General features: G+C 34.3%; 1 protein-coding gene across 1 annotated transcript in view; it reads left to right on the top strand.

Moving 5' to 3' along the window:
• The window catches only part of LOC136027095 (protein gooseberry-like), a 37,583-nt gene that overhangs the window by 15,487 nt on the left and 1,623 nt on the right, over positions 1–20,473 (top strand). The window contains exons 5-7 of the mRNA XM_065704045.1: positions 11,045–11,244; positions 14,292–14,529; positions 17,201–17,427. Of these exons, the coding sequence (XP_065560117.1) occupies positions 11,045–11,244; positions 14,292–14,529; positions 17,201–17,427 (665 nt within the window). The remainder of the gene's footprint in view (positions 1–11,044; positions 11,245–14,291; positions 14,530–17,200; positions 17,428–20,473) is intronic.

Here is a 20,473-nt window from a genome sequence, read left to right on the forward strand (position 1 = left end):
ATTCCTTAATTGTCTCGTGTATATATTCCCACGTCCACCTTTCTTGGCCCACCCTCAGTTTGTACCGCCCCTCTTGCTGTAGACTACAAATTGGGTACTGTGGCCTACAGGTGTATTCAGCTCGTGTGGCCTTCTATCCGGAAGGTATAGTACATTGTAGATATAGTTATTATTATTGTTAGCACATCGTTAATGATTCTACTGATCATTGTTTTCCTTTAATAGCTCTAAAGCAGTTTTATTAATATCTCTGATAATTTTGTGAATGTTCCTGCTGTCTTTTATGCTTTTTCATGAAATTGATATATTACTGCATCGTCAGTATTGAATATGTCTCTTGTCAGTGACTTTGTCGTAGCCTAATCATGTTCTATTCAAATCGATTAAAAGGTTGAATAAGGTTGTTTATTTTTCTTGCAAATATGTTTTAATTCAGGTATTATGTTGCCTCATATTTACAAATGAGGGTAAAATTCTAGTTTAGTGACTTCTTGGTATCTCGGAAAGGGGTTAGGTTAGGAAAATGAAACTTTTGGGGATGGGTCTACAGGCTAAAGCATATCCCGGGAAGGTATTTTAAAGTACCCAACCCTCCACTCCTTCTCCCTCTTGAGGGCCCTGAAATTCACCTACATGACCTATTGAAATTTTGGCAAAACAACATTTTACCTTAATTTTCAGTTACCAGTTGCCTTTTCTCTGCCTTTAGTTCTGAAAATGCAGTTCCTGTTGTTTTAGTAGAATTCTGAGCCAAATCAATGTTGTTTTTTTCAAAATTTAGGAAACGTATTTCCATATCTTTAAAACCTTATAAATTGGGATTAAGCAAAGTTGTGAAGCTGAAAACAATTTTGTTGTACTTCATTCAAACAGAAGATCTATTTTGCAAGGTTTCACTTTTATAACACACATATTTTTAAAGGTCATCTAAGGTCAGGACCCTCTAGAGGGAGAGGGAGTGGAGGTAGGTACTTCAAAATACCTTCCTGGGACATACTTTAGCCTGTAGACCCATCCCTGAAAGTTGCTTTATCCTAACCTAACCCCTTCCTGAGATAGCAAGAAGTCACTAAACTAGAATTTTACCAAAATGAGCATCATAAATGGTAAAAAGAAGTAAGGGTTACATAACAGCAGAAAGGGACTCGGGGAAGGCAAACTAGTTTGTAAGCCTGAAAATCCCCCTCTTCTCTATGGATTTTAAACCCTTATATTTTTGATTAAATTTGGCTTAAGTTTGAAATTTGAATGCTTAAAGTTAAATTTAATTAAACTAGTTTAGCTTTGGTCGAACCGTTAAAAAAAGATGATTAAGCACTCCGTCAGATTCTGGAAGAAATTGTAAGTATAAAACCAAATCTTTTAAAGGTTTTGGCTTTTTAGGGGAAAGGGATTCTATTTTGAATGGTAATTATTCTATAAGAAACTCTATTCCCCACAGGCAATTTTGAATTTCTGATCAGAAACCATTGCTTTTTGGTTTTTCTTACTGTAGTTGGAATTCAGCATTTTAGAAGAGCCAACGAAAAAGATTATAGTATATATATTTGTAATTTTGGAAAATAGAAGTTTAATACAATAAAAAGGTACTTGTAGGCTATTGGAAATACACCCAAAAAGTGAAGTTTAGATAATCCTAATGAAAAATAACAGAACATGATGATAAAATAATGCTTTAGAAACAAAATTATGGAAACCTTACCCAGCCTAACGTAACCTAACCAAACCTAAGCCTCTCCCCTAATGCGCAAATATATAGCCCAAATTATACAAGTCCTGTGCATTCTGTCCAAGTCCAATGCATTGTATCATCCATCACTAGTTTTTGTAGCTATGAAACCGGTTTTCTCGAATGTAACCTAAGCGTAATTCTTGAACGTATTTCCAATAACCGGCAAGTACCTAACAAAATTCTCTTAAAACAGGGGAGAGAGAGAGAGAACCCCCTCCTCCTCTGCTGACACGTATAATTAGAACGTTTGAATTTTCTAGAGATTGGGGAGGTACATTGATAATTTCTTTCTCTCCTCCTTCGTGGAATACCAAAAAATTCCAAAAATACAGAACTTTATTATCTCTGAGAAAATGAAACTATGGCATTTTACCGAGAAAGTAAACTTTTTTTTTCAAAATACAACCTTCCATGAAATTTTTATGTCCCCCTCCCTAATTACCCTCGTTTTATGTGGCACAGGGATGGATCGAAGCTCCTAGAAGGTCGCTGAATGCATTTGGCTATGTGTACATTTGGGCTATGCGGCCTATGCCTTTTTAACATTTACTCAATATTGTAACCAATAGTCTACGTAAAAACTCGAAAGAAACAACAAAATTACCTTCCCTAGATTCTGAAAAAAACACTTTGCCCCTTCACTCCCCCTCCCATTATTTTCTTGAATTGACACTTCTGCCAGTACTGTACTTAGAAGTGAAAATTGCCTTATCATAACTATAAAGTTTCAATTCAAACAGAAACACATTTTAAGGATTTTACTGAAAAGGGACTAAATAACATTCATATTAGCAATTAAGCAACTGGCGTTTGGGTATTTTATACCTGTCTCTTGTGTGGGCTTACGCGGAATTACAAAACTTTTACCTATTGAATGGCACGTAGAGGCCAAAAGATTGTAGCTGGCAGATGACATCTTAAGCTGAAGAGACCAACCCTCCGATAAATGAAGCTTCGTTTTCATGGGGATCGCTTTCGAAGTTTGATTTGAATTGTATTGAGCGTGACCGTTTAATGCATAATTTGAGAAGTTTTGATTAGTTTCTAACAAATGGGAGATATTTTCGTTGTGTTAGCTTGCATGTTTTTTATTTTATATTTTTCAAGACATTTACCGAGTGGAATACAAACACGTTGATTCAGAATTTGGTTTTGAGTTCACTTATTATGATTTTTAAGAATCGTTGGAATAATGATAGTTACACTAAATCAACAACGAATATTATATTGAATTGATTTCAAAAGATGATTTAAGACGTTCATTTAACTTAGTTGTTTAATAGCCAGAAGTTTGTACTTCGAAACACATGAGGAAACTCACACTATATATGGAGAAGAGGGGTTTAGTGTAAGACTGTAAAGCTCAAAGTACTGCCACAACCTAGGAGGGTGGTCAAAAACGCGTAAATAATTTGTTTATATTCATTTTTGTTACGGTTTTACAAATCTGACAAAAAGTTGGGGGGAGGGGGCTTAAAACCCTTTCCCCTCCCTTCCTGGATACGGCCTTGGATTACAGGCTCCGATACCTGGACTTTCCCTATTTGTTAAGGCGGTGATTCCCTAATGTGAAAATATTCACAGAACTGATTTCCACTGTCTTGAAAAGATTTTCCCTATTGTTTCTACTTTGTATTCGTTTGTTATGGAAAGGCAGTGTGGTTTTCGTCGCTATTTTTGAAGTTAAAACAATTCTTACTACATAATATGCAGGATGATTGTGCCTAACACATCAGGCATGTGGACCCGCTATAATTTACCCTTACCCCCCTTAATGTGCAAATATATAACAAATTTTGTTCCTAAAGTATTATGTTTTTATCTTACTTTGGTATATTTCATTAGAATTGAGCGTCAGAGAAACATATTATAAGTATATTAGGTAGGGGGTATATCATACAAGTACCTAAACGTATTTAATATTGTTCTTATATTTCTGACGCATCAAAGGGCTCGTGGTTGAACCCAGGTTCTACAGTTACAAGAATCATATCGGCATTTCTTTTAGACCGCCAAAGACGTCTCCCATGCCATCACTAACTTAATGCTGACACCTATTTACTAGACTCTTACTGAGTTTAGTGATGTAAACTACTTTTAAAAGGTATTATATTCAATACTTTCGGCATGTTTCCACCAAAGTCAAAGAGGTGTCTTCAGAACATACAACACCAAGTTCGGGCAGGTGTTGGACAGAGATACCGACACGTTAGGGGTCCAGCAGGTAAAGTGTTTAAGAATGAGTAGCCTGTCTATAGAAACTTGAACTGAATATAGGACACAATCGTGGGAAATTATTGGGAAAATTGGAATTAGGGAGCTGGAGTTGACCGTATGGGATCACATCATTGGGTTCTTTGAATAAGGCATGTCCGAATAATGATATTAATGAGATTAGACTTTCTTTATAGAGTTTCTATATTGGATTATCTTGGATGTAATTGATCAGATTTTGACATGTACAAGTGTAAATTTAGATAGATTGATTCACTGGAATAGAAAATAGAAAATCAAGTTCGGAACTAGTAAAATGAGTGCATTCCATCAATAACTTTTTACGGGTAAGTTTGGTGCGTTTTCCCATATGCTGCTTCGTTTGAATTCGGGTAGTAAAACAAATACAATTTGGACAATAATAAAGATCGAGGTTAAAACACTAAAGAGACCAAAATTAGCTCAAATGTTCCTTAGCCTAACAAGAGTTTGAGTATACTAGATATGATAGGCTATTAATTTTTGCCTAAAAACAAGCCTTATACCATAGTCTTTACCGTCTATTAGCACCACATCAGCTGAATTTCAAATAAAAATGATAAAAAGGCGTTTTTTGGCCCCAAAAATTAAAAATAGCAAGTAATCCTTATTTTTTCTACAATTTCTACTAGTGGGGTTTTGTTATTTCTTGTTTTTGAAATTCTAGGAGTAAAAGAATGGCAGATAGGAGTCCAAGTTCATATCAAGGACATAATCAGGGGGAGGGAGCTTTTGGGACCGTTCACTGCAATAATATTAAAAATTTTACGAAAATTCCACGTATGTGCTTATGAAATTTATCGTTTTTACTTCGCACGACCATAGACTATGTCTGATGATATAAGTTAATTGATTTCTCTTAAACATTTAGAACCAGTGGTATCAATTCATGATATCTTGAGTAGAAGCAAAATATATTTTTCTAAATTTAGAGGGGGAGTACAGTGAGGCTTGTGCCCATCACCCTCCCCCTCCCCCGGCCTCTAATTGACACCTTGGTTAAGAAAATATTAATTAGGGAATAGCGGTAGACCTAAACTTAATATAATAATGTTTGCTAATATTTTCGGATTTGGAACAGGTAATAGCGATTAGTTTCAACATTTAAAGTGAGATTTGCTTAAATACCAAGTGAATATGGGTATAAAAATGATCTGTTATTTTATGGATATTCAGCACATATTTTAAGAATTAGGAACCTTATTCATAATCTAAATTCGACAATTTTCCCTCGATTTCGGTAAGAACCTTTCTGAAAGCACAAGAAAGCGCAATTGGTATTTTCATTCCCAAATCAAATAGGATAACCTATTTTTGTTCCATTTTATTACACTTCCGGTACCATTGTTTCGGCAAAGCTATTAAAACAGAGTTTATAGTCATACTTTTCATTATATGGCTTTTCCCAAATTAGAAACTCGAGCCACCGAAATAATAAAACAAAAAACTAGCCCTGACTTGGCAAAAAAAGCTAGTCCTTGATAATTTCAATATGCCCCGTCATGGCTGTCGCAAATCTGCAATTTTCCTAAGATTTCTGTTCCTTAAGTTTGAAACCGTGATTTGACATAATATGGCTATAACTTTGTATTTTGAATTTCAAATTATTACCTTTCTGGTTTCTGTTTTAGACTATACATTTCAAAGAAAATCCACGTGCCTTTAAAATTGCGCAACCTGACAAGTAAATGATTACAAAGAGACCGACTGCTATATAAAGGACGTTGTTTGAAATGAATGAGTTTCTTTATAGTTTTTTCCAAGTGAGAATTGCGATTGGTAAATTAAATCAAGTTTCTTTTTTCTGAGTGTGTGTAAAAAAACAATTCAAGCAAGTGTTCGCATTTTGCAGTAGGTTCGATAGAATTAAATGACATTTTGTCTTCCAATTTCAAGTTAAATGGTTCCATACAATGCCGTACCCGGCATTATAGTTCATGGGGGAGATTTTTTTATTTATGGGAGGTTTTGCAAAAACAAACTTGGCAAAACGCAGCAATACTTTGTTTACATGTGTTTTGTTACTGTTTTACAAGTCAGACTATTTATGGGTGGAGGGGGGTTCAAACCGAGTATCCCTCTGGATACGGTCCCGGCTTCATACCAGAGACCTAAGTAGACTGGAGAAGCTGGAGGCCTTCAATCCTTCCTCTCCTAGATGCCAAGCTCTATACGATTGTTCATTCCATTTTCAATGTTTTCATGCATCGTGCCTATTTACTGCATTTCTTTATTATTTTTCACAAGTTTATCTAAATTGTCTCTCCAGCTGAAAAAAACTATGCGTCATCCCTGATTCCAGGTTTAGCATTTCAACAAAAAAAAAAAAAAAAAAAAAAAAAAAAAAATCAGGATAGTGGAGCAATCATATGCCGTAGCAGGACAACTGGTCTCCTGCCAAAATCTTACTTTTTATTTATACTTACCTTTAGTGCAAGCATTAGCTGTCACATTTAAAGCATCATTCGAGTCTCTATGGAAGTATGTACTATAATTTGACACTCCAATATGTTTTCTAGGGAGGTATACATAGAACTTTATCCCTAAATAGCGACGAAGACCACAATGCCTTTCCATCACAAACACCAAAAACAAGAAGAACAATAGCGAATTTCTCAAGACAGGGGGGAACAAATTATAATGAATGTTTCGGTCCTATGTCCAAGGGCCGTCCTCAACAGTACAAAATCAATAAAACTAAAATGAAAAATTTTTCAAAACAGCCCAAGCATCCTTATCTCAGCAAAGTTCAACCAGGACTCCTGGATACAGGGAGGGACTTTATCCCTCCCTGCATACTTGAAACACTGTATTCCATTTTTTTACCCCTGGAGAGGGAGGTTTTGGTGATAATTAATCCATGTTTTTGACTTCCTTCATTGAGTCCTCGTTATTTAAAAGTCCTTTTCATCCTTAAGACCAAGCCGATCCCTAAAAGTTACATTTCCATATGACTTACTCTCATTAAAAAGACCCATTAAACCAAGAAACTATGTTTAGTTCATGAAACCTCAATGGTTCTCTACTCTTCAAACTGTTTATATTCCTTCCTTCAAGCTGGCTATAGTTTTTAGGTGTCACTAAGCAAAACCCAAGTGTAATTAAGTTTTCCTTTCTTTAACAGATTATAGCCGATATATCATTATTTTCATAGGTGACACTTAACGTCCACGAAGGTGTTGAAAATCAAAATTCGATTTGATTTCGGCTTCCTGTCGGTAGTTTACAAATAGTGGTCGTCTACCAACCCTTTTACACCCTATGCAATACTAAACACAGCGTGAAACCTCATTACATTAAGACCTCTTGTTTTCAGGTTGTTATAGCTTACATTTTAAAATTGGAGATCAAATTTTAGAATGACAAAGAAACCGGGATCCCCGGAGTGTTCCTAATGAGTCTTTTAGCTTATAACTTTCCCTGTGAACTTGAAACCTTCTTCAAAGTACTATAAACTTAAGGACCACCGAGATTTTATACTTTTCTATAAAAACGATATGTTCGTCTTTACATTTACCAATTTGCCAAAGAGCCCATAGTGCTCCTTTCCATGTCTGAATTACGAAAAAAAAATATAAATGGAGATACACACTAAATTTCAACAAAAGCGTGACGTTTATAGCTAGTTCTCCCACAAGCCTTAATTCATAAGTATTATGCGCAGGCAGGATATATTTTCAAGATTTAAGGGGAAGGGGGAATTTGTCGTTTTATTCAACTTTCCTTTGACAATACCTAAAATTTTTTTCAATGAAAATCCCCCCCCCCAAAAAAAGAAAGTATTTTTCAAAATATATGAGGGGTAAATGAAGTAGAGAATATCACTCCTCTTGCTGACAGTCTGTGCTTGATCTGATGCTGGAAGCACTTTTTGTTGTCCTCTTTTTAGTCAATATGATCAGTCATACTCTTTGTCAAAGTTTAAGAATTTCTAACTTCCAAGAAATTACTTGTCAAAGGCTTTGTCCAAACCAGACACCCTTCAGGTCCTTAAATATTTAAGGTCTGGTCTTATAAGCCTTTTCAAGAAAATCGATGCATTTCTCTATGTTTTCACATAGAGAACTAAGTAAATAAAGCTAATGACCTCTTTCCACTCTATTTGTTTCTTCGGTAGCCTATCTAAGGCCGTATCTAGAGGGAGTGAGGGGTTGGAGGATTAGGAGGTTTGGCTCTTCCCCCCCCAAAAAAATGTTTGCTTGACTCGTAAAAATATAGCAAAAATTGAATATAAACACATTTTGATGTGTTTTAATTTTTTTTAAACTCCCCCTCCCCGAAATTAATTCTGGATACGACCCTGGGCCTATCGCACCTTTTTTAAGAAGAAAACTGTAATTTATTTATGATTGATGGGTAGATTACCCTTCCATACCCTAATTTGTTTTTTTAATTAGTGTAAGAAAAGAATATCTTGTGCAGAATCACCTAAATCCTCTGATTTTGATTTTACCCAGATTTTTGTATAATTTGCCTATTTTTGCTGTTCAAATTTAAAATCCCTCCAGAAAACCTGAAAATTCATTAAATCTAGAGTATTGTATTACTTAACAAATATGGTTCTTCTGGGGGAAAACATTATTAAGCCTTCCATCCATTGCCTTGCAGAAAATTCCATTTTCCCCTAGGTTTGACTAAAAAATAAGAAGCTTCTATGATGAACATCGTTTTGGGCTAATTCTGTCAGTTAATGACATTTATGACGGCTAATATTGATGCATTGCAGCAATAAATGCCGAATTTCAACTCCCTGTAATTTTTATTGCCATTGTTTGCGCGTATTCAGGCCAGAATTTTAACATATGTCTCTACAGTAGACTTGTAAATTATTATGCCATCTAATCTGGACATCTCCTTCTTTCAACTGTTTAAAAGTGGATTTGCTTGTTGATTCTTTGAGAAGGACAATGAATTGGAGGGAGATGACTGCCCTATTTTAGAGTTTCGTTGAAGTGAAGATGTAAAAAATAGAATAACCTAGGCTGTATCAGGGGGGGGGACTTGACTCCCCCCAAAATGTTTGTCCAGCTCGTAAAAAAACGTAACAAAAATAAAAAAAATTTGAAGCGCTTATTTTGTATTTTTTTTCGTCGACCTCTTCCCTCCCCAAATGGAGAGGGAAGAGGTTTCCCATATTTTATATTATTGGGGATTGTCCCTCTTTTCCAAAATCGGGCAAATTTTCTCATGCTTGAAACTTTTGATAAGTAACATTAAACTTAACGAATATTGTATATTTTGAGTCAGTATAAAATAAAATTCCTTTGATCATTAATTGTTATCAAAATTCCTTTTTTTAAAGGCTAGGTCACTATTGGGCCAAGTCACTTCTTACTTATGCTTCAATATTACCAACTGTTTAATTTAACTGCCTATATAAAACTAAACTCTTGGATAGACTTTAAAAATTGCCTCGCTTATTTCTTATCTCCTAACTTTATTACTTTAAGCCAACATCGGATTGCCTGGAGAGCTTTTGTCAAGTTCAGAGAAAATATTCCTAGATCTAATATACTAAGTACTAACATAAGCCCAAGTTTAAAACTGAATTGCCTCCGAAAAGTTTTCTATTTCTGAAGACTTTTTAATCTTAATGATTAGCAATAATGTTGCTTATCAGAAGGCTACTTAAAATAAGCTAAGCCAGTAATAGCCCCTCCTCTTTCCTCGCCATTATCACTGGTTACAAAAATAATTAGTTCATGCATATAATAAAAGACAAATTTGTGCTAGAAACAAACTACGTAGACAATCGACCTTGTTGCGCTAAAAAAAAAAAAAAAAAAAAAAAAAGAAAAATTGAGTTATGTGTCATAAAGCATAACATTCTAGGTACAAAGGATTAATAGCTGATGAAAGGGGGGAACTATTGATGGATGAGAACCGACTTGTAAAGCTCGTGGCAGTGGCGTTAATTCACGAAAGTTAGGAGGGTGCAAAATTAATTTTCCAAAATATAGAGGGGTGACCTTTTTTTTCTTTAACTTTTAGCAATGAAAATACAAAAATTATTTTTATGAAAATTAAAAAAAAAATTATATTTTCAAAGTATAGGGTGGGAGCAAAATTTTTAGTGGGGAAATGCCCTAATTGATACAAATAGCCAGTGGCACTACTTTTCTCTTTCTCTCTGTCTTTTTTGACACGCTTTTAAAGCTACCCATTATATTAAGTCTTTTAGATAAAACTTTAAAAAAAAGAACAATTCAGAGTGCAGTATTCAGGATCGAACTAGAATTAGTAACTAAAAGAGCTAGGGTTAATTTGAAATAAACATTCTGAGTAATAAATGCCAAATTGTACTAGAGGAATTTAACCTGAGGGTGGCTTGAATTACACAATATGCGCATATATATATATAAATCCCACCAGTAAAACATTTACATGCATAATCGCGCAATGTTATTGATTTGTAAACTAAGTTTTAACGCTTCTGGACGTCTGAGGTTCTTAGTGGGGGTATGGCAGCGTGTGTTCACATCCAGTGCCGATTTAAATTCCATTACTGACGTGAAGTCATATGGTGTTGGGTATGTTCAGGGCATATAATCTTATCTTTGAAGGTGTAAACATGGCAGAGAATGACGGCAAGTGGCCTTTTTTGTATTCAGATAAAATGAATCTTTATTATTCAATTGTCAACGACCGGTTCTGCAAGGAATCCTGGTGATCCTTATCGTGAAATAATTTAAGAGGCGTTTCAAAATTTATGTGATTGATTGTATTCTAAAATAGTTTGTGTTACGCTTATGTTTTAATAGTTAAGAAATTTGAGTATTTATTGTATTAATTTTGAAATCTTGAAAAAATTAATATTAATTTGTTAGAAAAAAGATATAATGAAAAGAGAAATCACCAATGCAACAGCACAAACACATTAAAAAAAAAAAAAAAAAAAAAAAAAAAAAGAGAAAAGGAAGACTGTTTTCCTACATTAGTGATTAATATAGATTACTTCAAAATAGTAAATAGACATGTCGCTACCCTCTAGTGAGGCCTACACAGCTGATCCCATTTAAGCTAAATTATAAATTTCAAATTTGTTTCTTTTATGTTCAGGCAAAAGCAGCGGAGAAGGATCTGATGTGGAATCTGAGCCGGGAATTCCTCTTAAAAGGAAGCAAAGGAGATGCAGAACTACGTTTACCGCCCATCAAATGGATGAATTAGAACGCGCCTTCGAACGAACTCAGTATCCTGACATTTACACAAGAGAAGAATTGGCCCAGAGGACTAAACTCACCGAGGCGAGAATACAAGTTAGTGATATAAATTTATTTGAGCAACCTAAAGTAAGAGGAATGGCATTTTCAGTCTACTTCCCAAGTAGAATTAATTCCCAAGTCTGAATTAATTTGTGTTATACCCAGTAAGCTCAGAGAGTTCTTAAAGTATTTATAAAAACAATCTGAAAGTGATGTGACCATGAGTTTTCTACAGTTCCACCTCCATAACGAATTTCTTTGTTCTTTTACCCTCCCCCAACTCAAATAAAATTAAGAGCTGTATCTGACGTTGATGCACCAATATTAACATTACACAAGACGGTAAAATGTTATAGTAGTACATACTTTAACCCCTACTCGCCAGGGGAGGGGCCTATACTTGACCCCCCCCCAAAAAAAGATACAAAAATGATTTGGTATCTTTTAATAATCAATATACTGCCGTACGCTCAACTTCCAGGAAGATCATGTTAGCCCCCTATGACAAGAAATTCGCTTGGCCTAGACTGGCTCTCCTTTGAAGAACCAGTGAGACACACCCGGTGTTTTACTACCACATCTAAACGGAACGATATCATAGATCAATGGATGTTAACTGGCTAACAAGCGTAAATCATGGTGCACGAAACGACGAAAAATTCGTATTAAAATACATATGGAGCTTAAAAATGCGCCGCCATTTTAACCGTTTATTCTAACAGTTCGTCTGAACTTGTCTTTCTGTATTCCAAAGTAGTGTTGTATTTGATCCTGAAAACTCCTACATATTGTTCAAAATTATTATTCTTATGTCCCAGCTTACTAGAAAGATTTTCATTTAATTAAAGAAATTGAACACTGCGCTTTCTTTCATTGGATTTATTTCATATTAACTTTGACAGTTCTTAGCTGTAAAACCTACGCCCTTTTTCACAATATACTACCCATATATAGCGTTTAATATACATGTAATATATATTTTAATGTCATTTCTCGGCGCGAAAATTAGACTTTTTTAGATATCAGTTGTTGTAATTTCTCTAACAAAGTGCCCAAGCGGTGTTTGTGTCGTAATTAAGATGAAATATAATTAACTGAATAATTTAACTGAATTCAAAGTGTAGCAATTTGGAATTTTTGTGGTATGACCCGAGAGACACCATGTGTGGCTGGTCTTCAAGAGGACTCAAATCTAAAGACAATTAAGCAAAGCAATTTATCAAAATGTCCATGACATAAGGATGGCTTCTGTTACAGTGTATTGTGCTTTAAAGCGGTCTATAAACTAATTTAAGGCATTGACGGACTTGATCGCGCAATAAACGTCTGAATTGTTGAAACGGCTAGGACTAGGAGCTCTGCTAAGTGAGCAACATCTAAGTAATACCCACGCAAAAAGGAGACCCTTTTGAAGGCATCTCTTAATCGTCGGTACTTTTCTAGATTGACATCCGCAAATTTATAAGCATTGTCGTTTGAAAACAACTGCGAAACGCTAAACTCCTTTTTTACGCTTTATCTGAAATATCTAAGTACAAAAATATTTGCCATATGTTTATGCATAGATAAACAGATTTTGCCTTCACACCCTGCATAAGTGTGCGATTGAATCAATGTTTATGTATATGCCCGCGGAATTTCATAGACTGTGGAGAATATTTGGTTTCACCCTAAATTTTCAGCCGTGGATAATTGAATATCTGGTAGTAAAGAGACTGAATTACGGGTATAAGGAAATAGTAAGAGTTTTGTGCCAAAATATCAATGTTTTTTACCAAATCCTCTAGAAATTCTTTCCCTTTTCATATAAATCAATCGTCTTATGTTTTTGAGTCCATCCATCCCCTTCTCCCGAATCTTGATTTCCTGAAATAGATTGCTAGTCTAGCATATCCCAATATCATACCCCCAAGAGACTAGGACTGATCGTTCTGTAGCTCTATTTCTGTTAATAGACCACTGATAGACTCCATATTTTTATATTTAGCATGTGATCCTTTACATTATTAAGTAAAATGAAATATAGTTTCGAATAAAAGTAAAGATTTTTATTCAGGGCTGTATTCAGTTTTTTTTCAGGGGTTGTTTTGCACAAAAATTTTATTGGGGGGGTCACACAGAAAACCTCATAAAACGTATAAAGTATTTTTTTATATTCATTTTTCTTACGTTTCTATGAGTCAGACAAACATTTCGGGAGGAGGAGTTCAATCCCCCTACCCCGCCAGGATACGGCCTGGTTTATATTAAATCTGGACTGATCATCAGATACTTTGCTTTGATGCAAGTTTTTCCATCAAAAATTTGCCGATTTTGCAATCGGCCATGGCTTGGTGGCAACTTGATTTAAATTCAAAGATCAACAGTTAAATAAAGTATCAGTACGTGAAAAACTGAATCGTAGGCTATTTACAAAAGCTAAAACCACGCTTCAGCAATAACAGCGGAGGTTTGAGGACGGAAGTCTCTTTTACGAGGTGATTATTGTTCTTTTTAAGTTTTAGTATCACGCTCCGCTTTTAATTGTCTGAAATTTTATCTAATTAATGTGCTCGTTATTAAATCTCGTTCGAAGATATTAATTAAATAAACTTAATCTGTAATACTGATGGTATTGAAAGTGGTAGGCCTATCTGTAAAGAACATAGCCTGTATATGTGATCTTACTGCTCGTTTTCATCAATTGTTCAATATTTTTTTCTTTCCTTTTTTAATCATGTGAGAAAAAACTTCAAAATGTTTTCCAGAACAGGGTGGAGAGGTTTTAAATTTTGGGAGAGGAAATACCCTCACCCATGGACCTTCCTTGGAGGAGACCATGGGGCCCGCCTTCTCCTCAGAAATATAAAAAAAATCCTAATTTCTGGACCCTTTTATTATAATTATCAAATAAAAGTGTTTTCTTTATATTTCTTCTAATTATATAAGGTAAAATCAATGATGGATATTCGGTCTCAACATAAAATCATATTCTTTTTATGGACATTTGTTTTTAAGCTACAATTTTTTTTAAAGATCATGACTTATTATGGGAAGGGGCTGCTTTTCACCTACCGTTGAATGCAATGAGAATTTTGCAATTCTATTCATTTGCTCTATAGGTATGGTTCAGTAATCGCCGTGCAAGACTAAGAAAACAACTATCATCAACGTCACCTGCTGGTTATAACCCAACAATGGGAATGCCCCCTATTGTAACGGCATACCCAACAGCTCCTGCCAATTCGTCATCCTCCAGTGGATACATGCAAGGCCTAGGTCAAGGATTCAGCAGCTTAGGTCATAGTCTAGGGCACCAGACGTTAGGCTTAGATCCACATTCTTTCTCTACAGGCCATGGTGAGTTTTGTCGTTGTTGTTTTGTGGGTATTTTCCATTTTATTTCTATTTGTTAGCACAACTTAGTGAACTAGATCATTGTTGTTAGATTTTTTCTTTTGTTTTTGACAAAGTTGGTCTTTTTTTCAGTATTCGGCGAAAGTTCTTAATAAGAAGCCTCCGATTACATTATGGTTTTCGGTGTTGCTTCAAGTTATATTTCAAAGCTCATGAGAAATACGGCAATCAAGTATAGTAGAACTTCTGAAGATATTTTTTAGCTTGGCATAATATACTCGGATTCTATTTTACACAATTACATAATGAAAACAGAATCCAAGCTTGAAAAAGGGTAAGGGTAGATATCAATAAACAGGAAAAAAAAGGTGCAATTTCTAGAACACTTGGTGTCAAGAAACATTCCCATCTGGAGAGATAAGCAGGACCCATACTTTTGATAGTTATCGATCATGTCGGTTTGTAATGTTGTTAGCAGAGGTGGGCGTGGGCGTTTTGTTAAAAAAAAAAAAAATTGGTCCATTTCTTTTAGCTATTAAATAAAAAAACAAGTTTTTTTTAACTGAAAGTAAGGAGCGACATTAAAACTTAAAACGAACAGAAATTACTTCGTATATGAAAGACGCTGCTTCCTCATCAACGCCTCGCTCTTTACGCTAAAGTTTGACTCTTTCTCTCAATTTTTCTTTTTAAAACAGTAAAAAACTTTAGCGTAAAGAGCGGGGCGTTGATGAGGAAGCAGCCTATTTCATATACGAAGTAATTTCTGTTCGTTTTAAGTTTTAATGTCGCTCCTTACTTTCAGTTAAAAAAATTTTTTTTTTGTTTAATTTCTGAACGTTTTTGAATCAATGCATGTTTTGATTTTGGCTCTCCGCAGAGGAATAATTAAAACGAAATTTGCATATTTATTTTTTTGTCTAAATGGCTTTCTCATAATTTTGATCGAATGATTTTGAGAAAAAAGAGCGGAGGAGGAAGCCTAGTTGCCCTCCGATTTTTTGGTTAATTAAAAAGGCAACTAGAACTTTTAATTTTTTACGAATGTTTTTATTAGTAAAAAATTTACGTAACTTATAAATTAGCTTACGTAAAGAACTTTTGTAATCTTATGTTTTTATTACATATATGAGGGGGTTCGCCCCCTCGTCAGTACCTTGCTCTTTACACTAAAGCTTAAATTTTGTCCCAACTCATTAAGAATGACCCCTGAATCACAAAAGCCGTAGAATAAATAGTTGAAATTACTAAAAATACTTTAGCGTAAAGAGCGAGGTATTAGGAGGAGGTGAGCCCCTTATATGGGTAATAATTTCTGTTTGTTTTAAGTTTTAATGCTGTTCCTTACTTCCAGCCGAAAAAACTTTTTCATATTTATTTTTTCATTGTTTTTATAATAATGCTAGTAAATCCTGCGCTCCCTTCATGGAAATTTTCTTCCCCCATGACAAATTCTCAATGGAAAGTTCCCCCAGCATATACCCCTCTTCTCAACCCCTCCCCCAACCAAAAAAATCCTCCTGAAAACGCCTGTACACTTCCCAATAACCATTACTATATGTAAGCACTGGTCAAAGTTTGTAACTTGTTGCCCCTCCCAAGGGGACTGTGGGGGAGTAAGTCGTCCCATAAGACATAGTTATAAGGTTTTTAGACTACGCTGAATAAAATGGCTATCTCAGAATTTTGATCCTTTGACTTTGGGAAAATAATTAGTGTGGGAGGGGGCCTAGGTGCCCTCCAATTTTTTGGTCACTTAAAAAGGGCACTAGAACTTTTCATTTCCGTCAGAATGAGCCTTCTTGCAACATTCTAAGACAACTGGGTCGGTACGATCACCCCTGAGAAAAAAAAAACAAACAAACAAATGAACACGCATCCGTGATCTGCAAAATACAAAATTCCACATTTTTGTAGATAGGAGCTTGAAACTTCTACAGTAGGGTTCTCTGACACGCTGAATCTGATGGTGTGATTTTCGTTAAGATTCTATGACTTTTAGGAGGTGTTTCCCCCTATTTTCTAAAATAACGCAAATTTTCTCAGGCTCGTAACTTTTGATGGGTAAGACTAAACTTGATGAAACTTATATATTTAAAATCAGCATTAAAATGCGATTCTTTTGATGTAGCTATTTGTATCAAAATTCCATTTTTTGAGTTTTGGTTACTATTGAGCCGGGTCGCTCCTTACTACAGTTCTTTACCACGAACTGTTTGATACAAAATTGAAACGCAGTGTGACTTTTCTTCTTGCAGTTATTTAAATAACAATATGAGTTAATTATAAAAAATAGTGAACCATCGTAGACCAGTGTAATTTTTAAAGACAGGAACTAGTCATACAAACAAAAGTGTCAGGATGTTGATTTTATGCGTATTCCCAGTGGCGTAAATCTGGGCGGGTCGCACATTTTTCCCATGTCATTTTGCCTTTTCCTTAGATTGAAAAAAAAAATTGAAGGGAATTTATTTCTTCTTAAAAATTCCCTTTTTTTGGTATAAGCATTGAATAATTGACAAAAATGCACTACCCTTACTTGGGAATAAAATCACCCCCTCTGTTCTTAAGTTTTTGATTCGACGCCACTGCGTATTTTGTGTTTTCGCTAAAGCTCTGAGTCTATTACAATATGCAAAAAAAATATGAAGGATAGATATTTTTCTTTATCTAGATGCTGCTGCCCTTTGCAACGCCTACATGCCTCCGTCAAATTTAGGGAGTGGAATACCTTCAGTGATGTCTAATTCAACAACACAGTCCGTGAACCCACCTTCTCCAGTTGAAGCCAAGTTGCCTGTTAGTCAATCCTCGCATGCTTTCCCTGGCTTAGGATCGAGTATTCCATCTAGTTCCTACCCTACTGGTTCGCATGTTCCCAGCCATATTTTAAGTTCACAGGTAACATTTTTGTTTGTCCACTTTATCGTTTGGTTCAAAGTTGCTAAATTGTGAAGTCAGTTGAGGTTTCATTCAGTAAATTATTTTTTCAAATGTTATTCACTTTAATTGTGGTATTTATTATCAATGTCAAACCGAGAAAATGCGTGTCTTATGCTCTTCCCCCTGTTTTTGTTCTTTTTTTCTTTTTTATAACCTTCCCAGCCCATTTATTTATTATTGAAACACATTTCGAAGATTAAATATAAAAAATCAAGGTGTTTTAGACAGGCTCTATCTACTTGTTTTGAATGTTAAAATTTATGATTCTAACGGACACTTACACAGGGGTTGATTTTAGGGGGCTAAAGAAGCGACGGAATGTTGGAGAAAGTTTACCAAGGTTTGGAAAAGACAAAATATATTGGATTAACAAGATGCCCCTGTTTACTCCTCAGTTTCTCACATACAAACACATTTTTTTTTCTTTTTTTTTTTACCCAATGTAAGCCCAAGAGTTTTTTTTCAGACACTCTATTTTTCAATCTTTTCCATTTTCCATTCTTTCCTTCTTTCCCCTCTTCATGATGTTTAAAAATTATCCCTTTGCACTTTCTTAGATTTTGACAGTAAAAATAGAAGCTGATGCACCATACCTGTTTTCTCTAGTACTTTTTTTCTCAACATTTTATTCGTAGTGACCCCTAAGATAAGTGAAAAAAAATACTTAGTCACTTTATGACCTCCTTTATAATATGCAATGATTTTAGCCTATTTTTCTCATTAGTTATTGACTAATACATGCTTCTTCATTTTTGTTTTTTTTTCCCTTTGTGTGCGTATATTTATAATCTATAAATTAATAAATAAAAGTATATTGTGCTCATAAATTTTAAATTTTCTCTAACTGACTGATGTATCTATTTATTTATTGTTTCTTGTATTATGCTAAATGACTTCTGTTCTAATTAAGTTCTAACTTTTTTCATGTAAGAATTTAGATTGATAAATAGAAAACAAAAGAAAACCATTAAAATTTATGCTTTTGTGCTTTGACTGTCAACCGGTTAGTAATTCAACTGAAAAATAGAAATCAAAATAATCTCTATTATCGTACCTTTTTCATAATAAAAAAGAAAAATGAAGAAAAAAAAATACTAAATAGCTATATTTCATCATTTCGAAAGATTCTTCGTTGATATTTTATTATTTAAATGTGCTATCGGTAAAATATACTTTAACCAATGTGCTTATGTGCTTATGTGCTAGGACAGTCCATTGCCTAGTGATTCATTAAAGAAAACCAAAATCAAAATGCTCTCTCTCATCATATCTTTTTCATAAGAAAAAGAAAAAAAACTAAATTGCTATATTCCATCATTAAAAAAAAAAATCTTATTTAATCTATTTTTCTCAAATAAAACAATGTGCTGAATAATAGTTAAGTCAATGTCTATGAAGAACAGAAAAAAAAACAAAAAACTTAATTAAACTTTGAACGATTAATTTTACTGGCCTCTTTTTATTTAACAGCAAAAGCATTTAAAAGAAATTGCAAAACTATTGATTTTGGTAAAGTTTAAATTATATTTTCAGTAATTTCAAACACAATAAATTACTAATAAATTTGCATATAGAGAGTACTTCGTTATGAATTACAATGAGTTTTAAATTCGTTTCCACAAAAATCCATTAAAAATTCATATTTTTAGGAACTTCTACAGTTTTTTGTCGCTCAACTCGACCATGTAATGATCAGCAAATAAAATAGATGTCATTTCGTCTTTTGTTCCTAATTACTTATTACATTAAAAAAACTAGTTTTTTTTAACTGAAAGTAAGGAGCGACATTAAAACTTAAAACGAACAGAAATTACTCCGTATATGAAATGGGTTGTCCCCTCCGCAATCCCTCGCTCTTTACTCTGAAGCTTTTAATTGTTTTAAAAAACAGAATTGTGGCAAAGAGACAAATTTTAGCGTAAAGAGCGAGAGATTGCGGAGGGGACAACCCATTTCTTATACGGAGTGATTTCTGTTCGTTTTAAGTTTTAATGTCGCTCCTTACTTTCAGTTTAAAAAACTAGTTTTTTTATGTAATTTCTTAATGTTTTTGAATTAATTCATGTTTGATTTTGGCTCTCCACACATAAATTATTAAAATGAAATTTGCATATTAATTCCTTTTTTTGGCTAAATGGCTTTCTCTTATTTTTTATCAGACGATTTTGAGAAATAAAGGGTGGGGAAGGAGGCCTGGTTGCCCTGCAATTTTTCGGTTTCATAAAAAGGCAACGATGAATTTTAATTTTTAACGAATGTTTTTATTAGTAAAAAATATACGTAACTTAAGAATTAACTTATGTAACAAACTATTATATTTAATTTTTTATTATGCATATGAGGGGGTTTGTCCACTCGTTAATACCTCGCTCTTTACACTAAATCGTAAGTTTTGTCCCAATTCTTTAAGAATGATCACTGAATCATTTTTGTAGATAGGAGCTTGAAATTTTTGCTACAGGGTTCTCTGATACGCCGAATGCGATGGTGTGATTTTCGTTAAGATTCTATGACTTTTAGGGTTTGTTTTCCCCTATTTTCCAAAATAAGGCAAATTTTCTATGCTCGTAACTTTTCATGACAAAGATTAAATTTGATCAAGCTTATATATTTAAAATCAGTGTAAAAATCCGATTCTTTTGATGTATATTTTAGCATCAGAATTCCGTTTTTTAGAGTTTCGTTTACTTTTGAGCCGGGTCGCTCCTTGCTACAGTTCGTTACCACGAACTGTTTGATGAGAGCCTTAATCTGAACTCCGTTGACGAATTGTCTTTGTGAAAAATGTACGCTAGATCTTTATAATAAACTTCAGTACTAATTTTGTACGTGCTCTTTGGAACTACAATGCATTATCAATTCACTATGGAAATACGGTCAAGGCCATATTCAGGGGTGATTAAGGGATTTGACCCCCCCCCCAAAAAAAAAAAAAAAAATTCAAAATTGTCCCACTGGTAAAAACGTAACAAGAATGGACATGAACATATTTTTGATGCAACTT

Source organism: Artemia franciscana, chromosome 5 (assembly GCF_032884065.1).
Source record: "Artemia franciscana chromosome 5, ASM3288406v1, whole genome shotgun sequence".
Classification (NCBI taxonomy): domain Eukaryota; kingdom Metazoa; phylum Arthropoda; class Branchiopoda; order Anostraca; family Artemiidae; genus Artemia; species Artemia franciscana.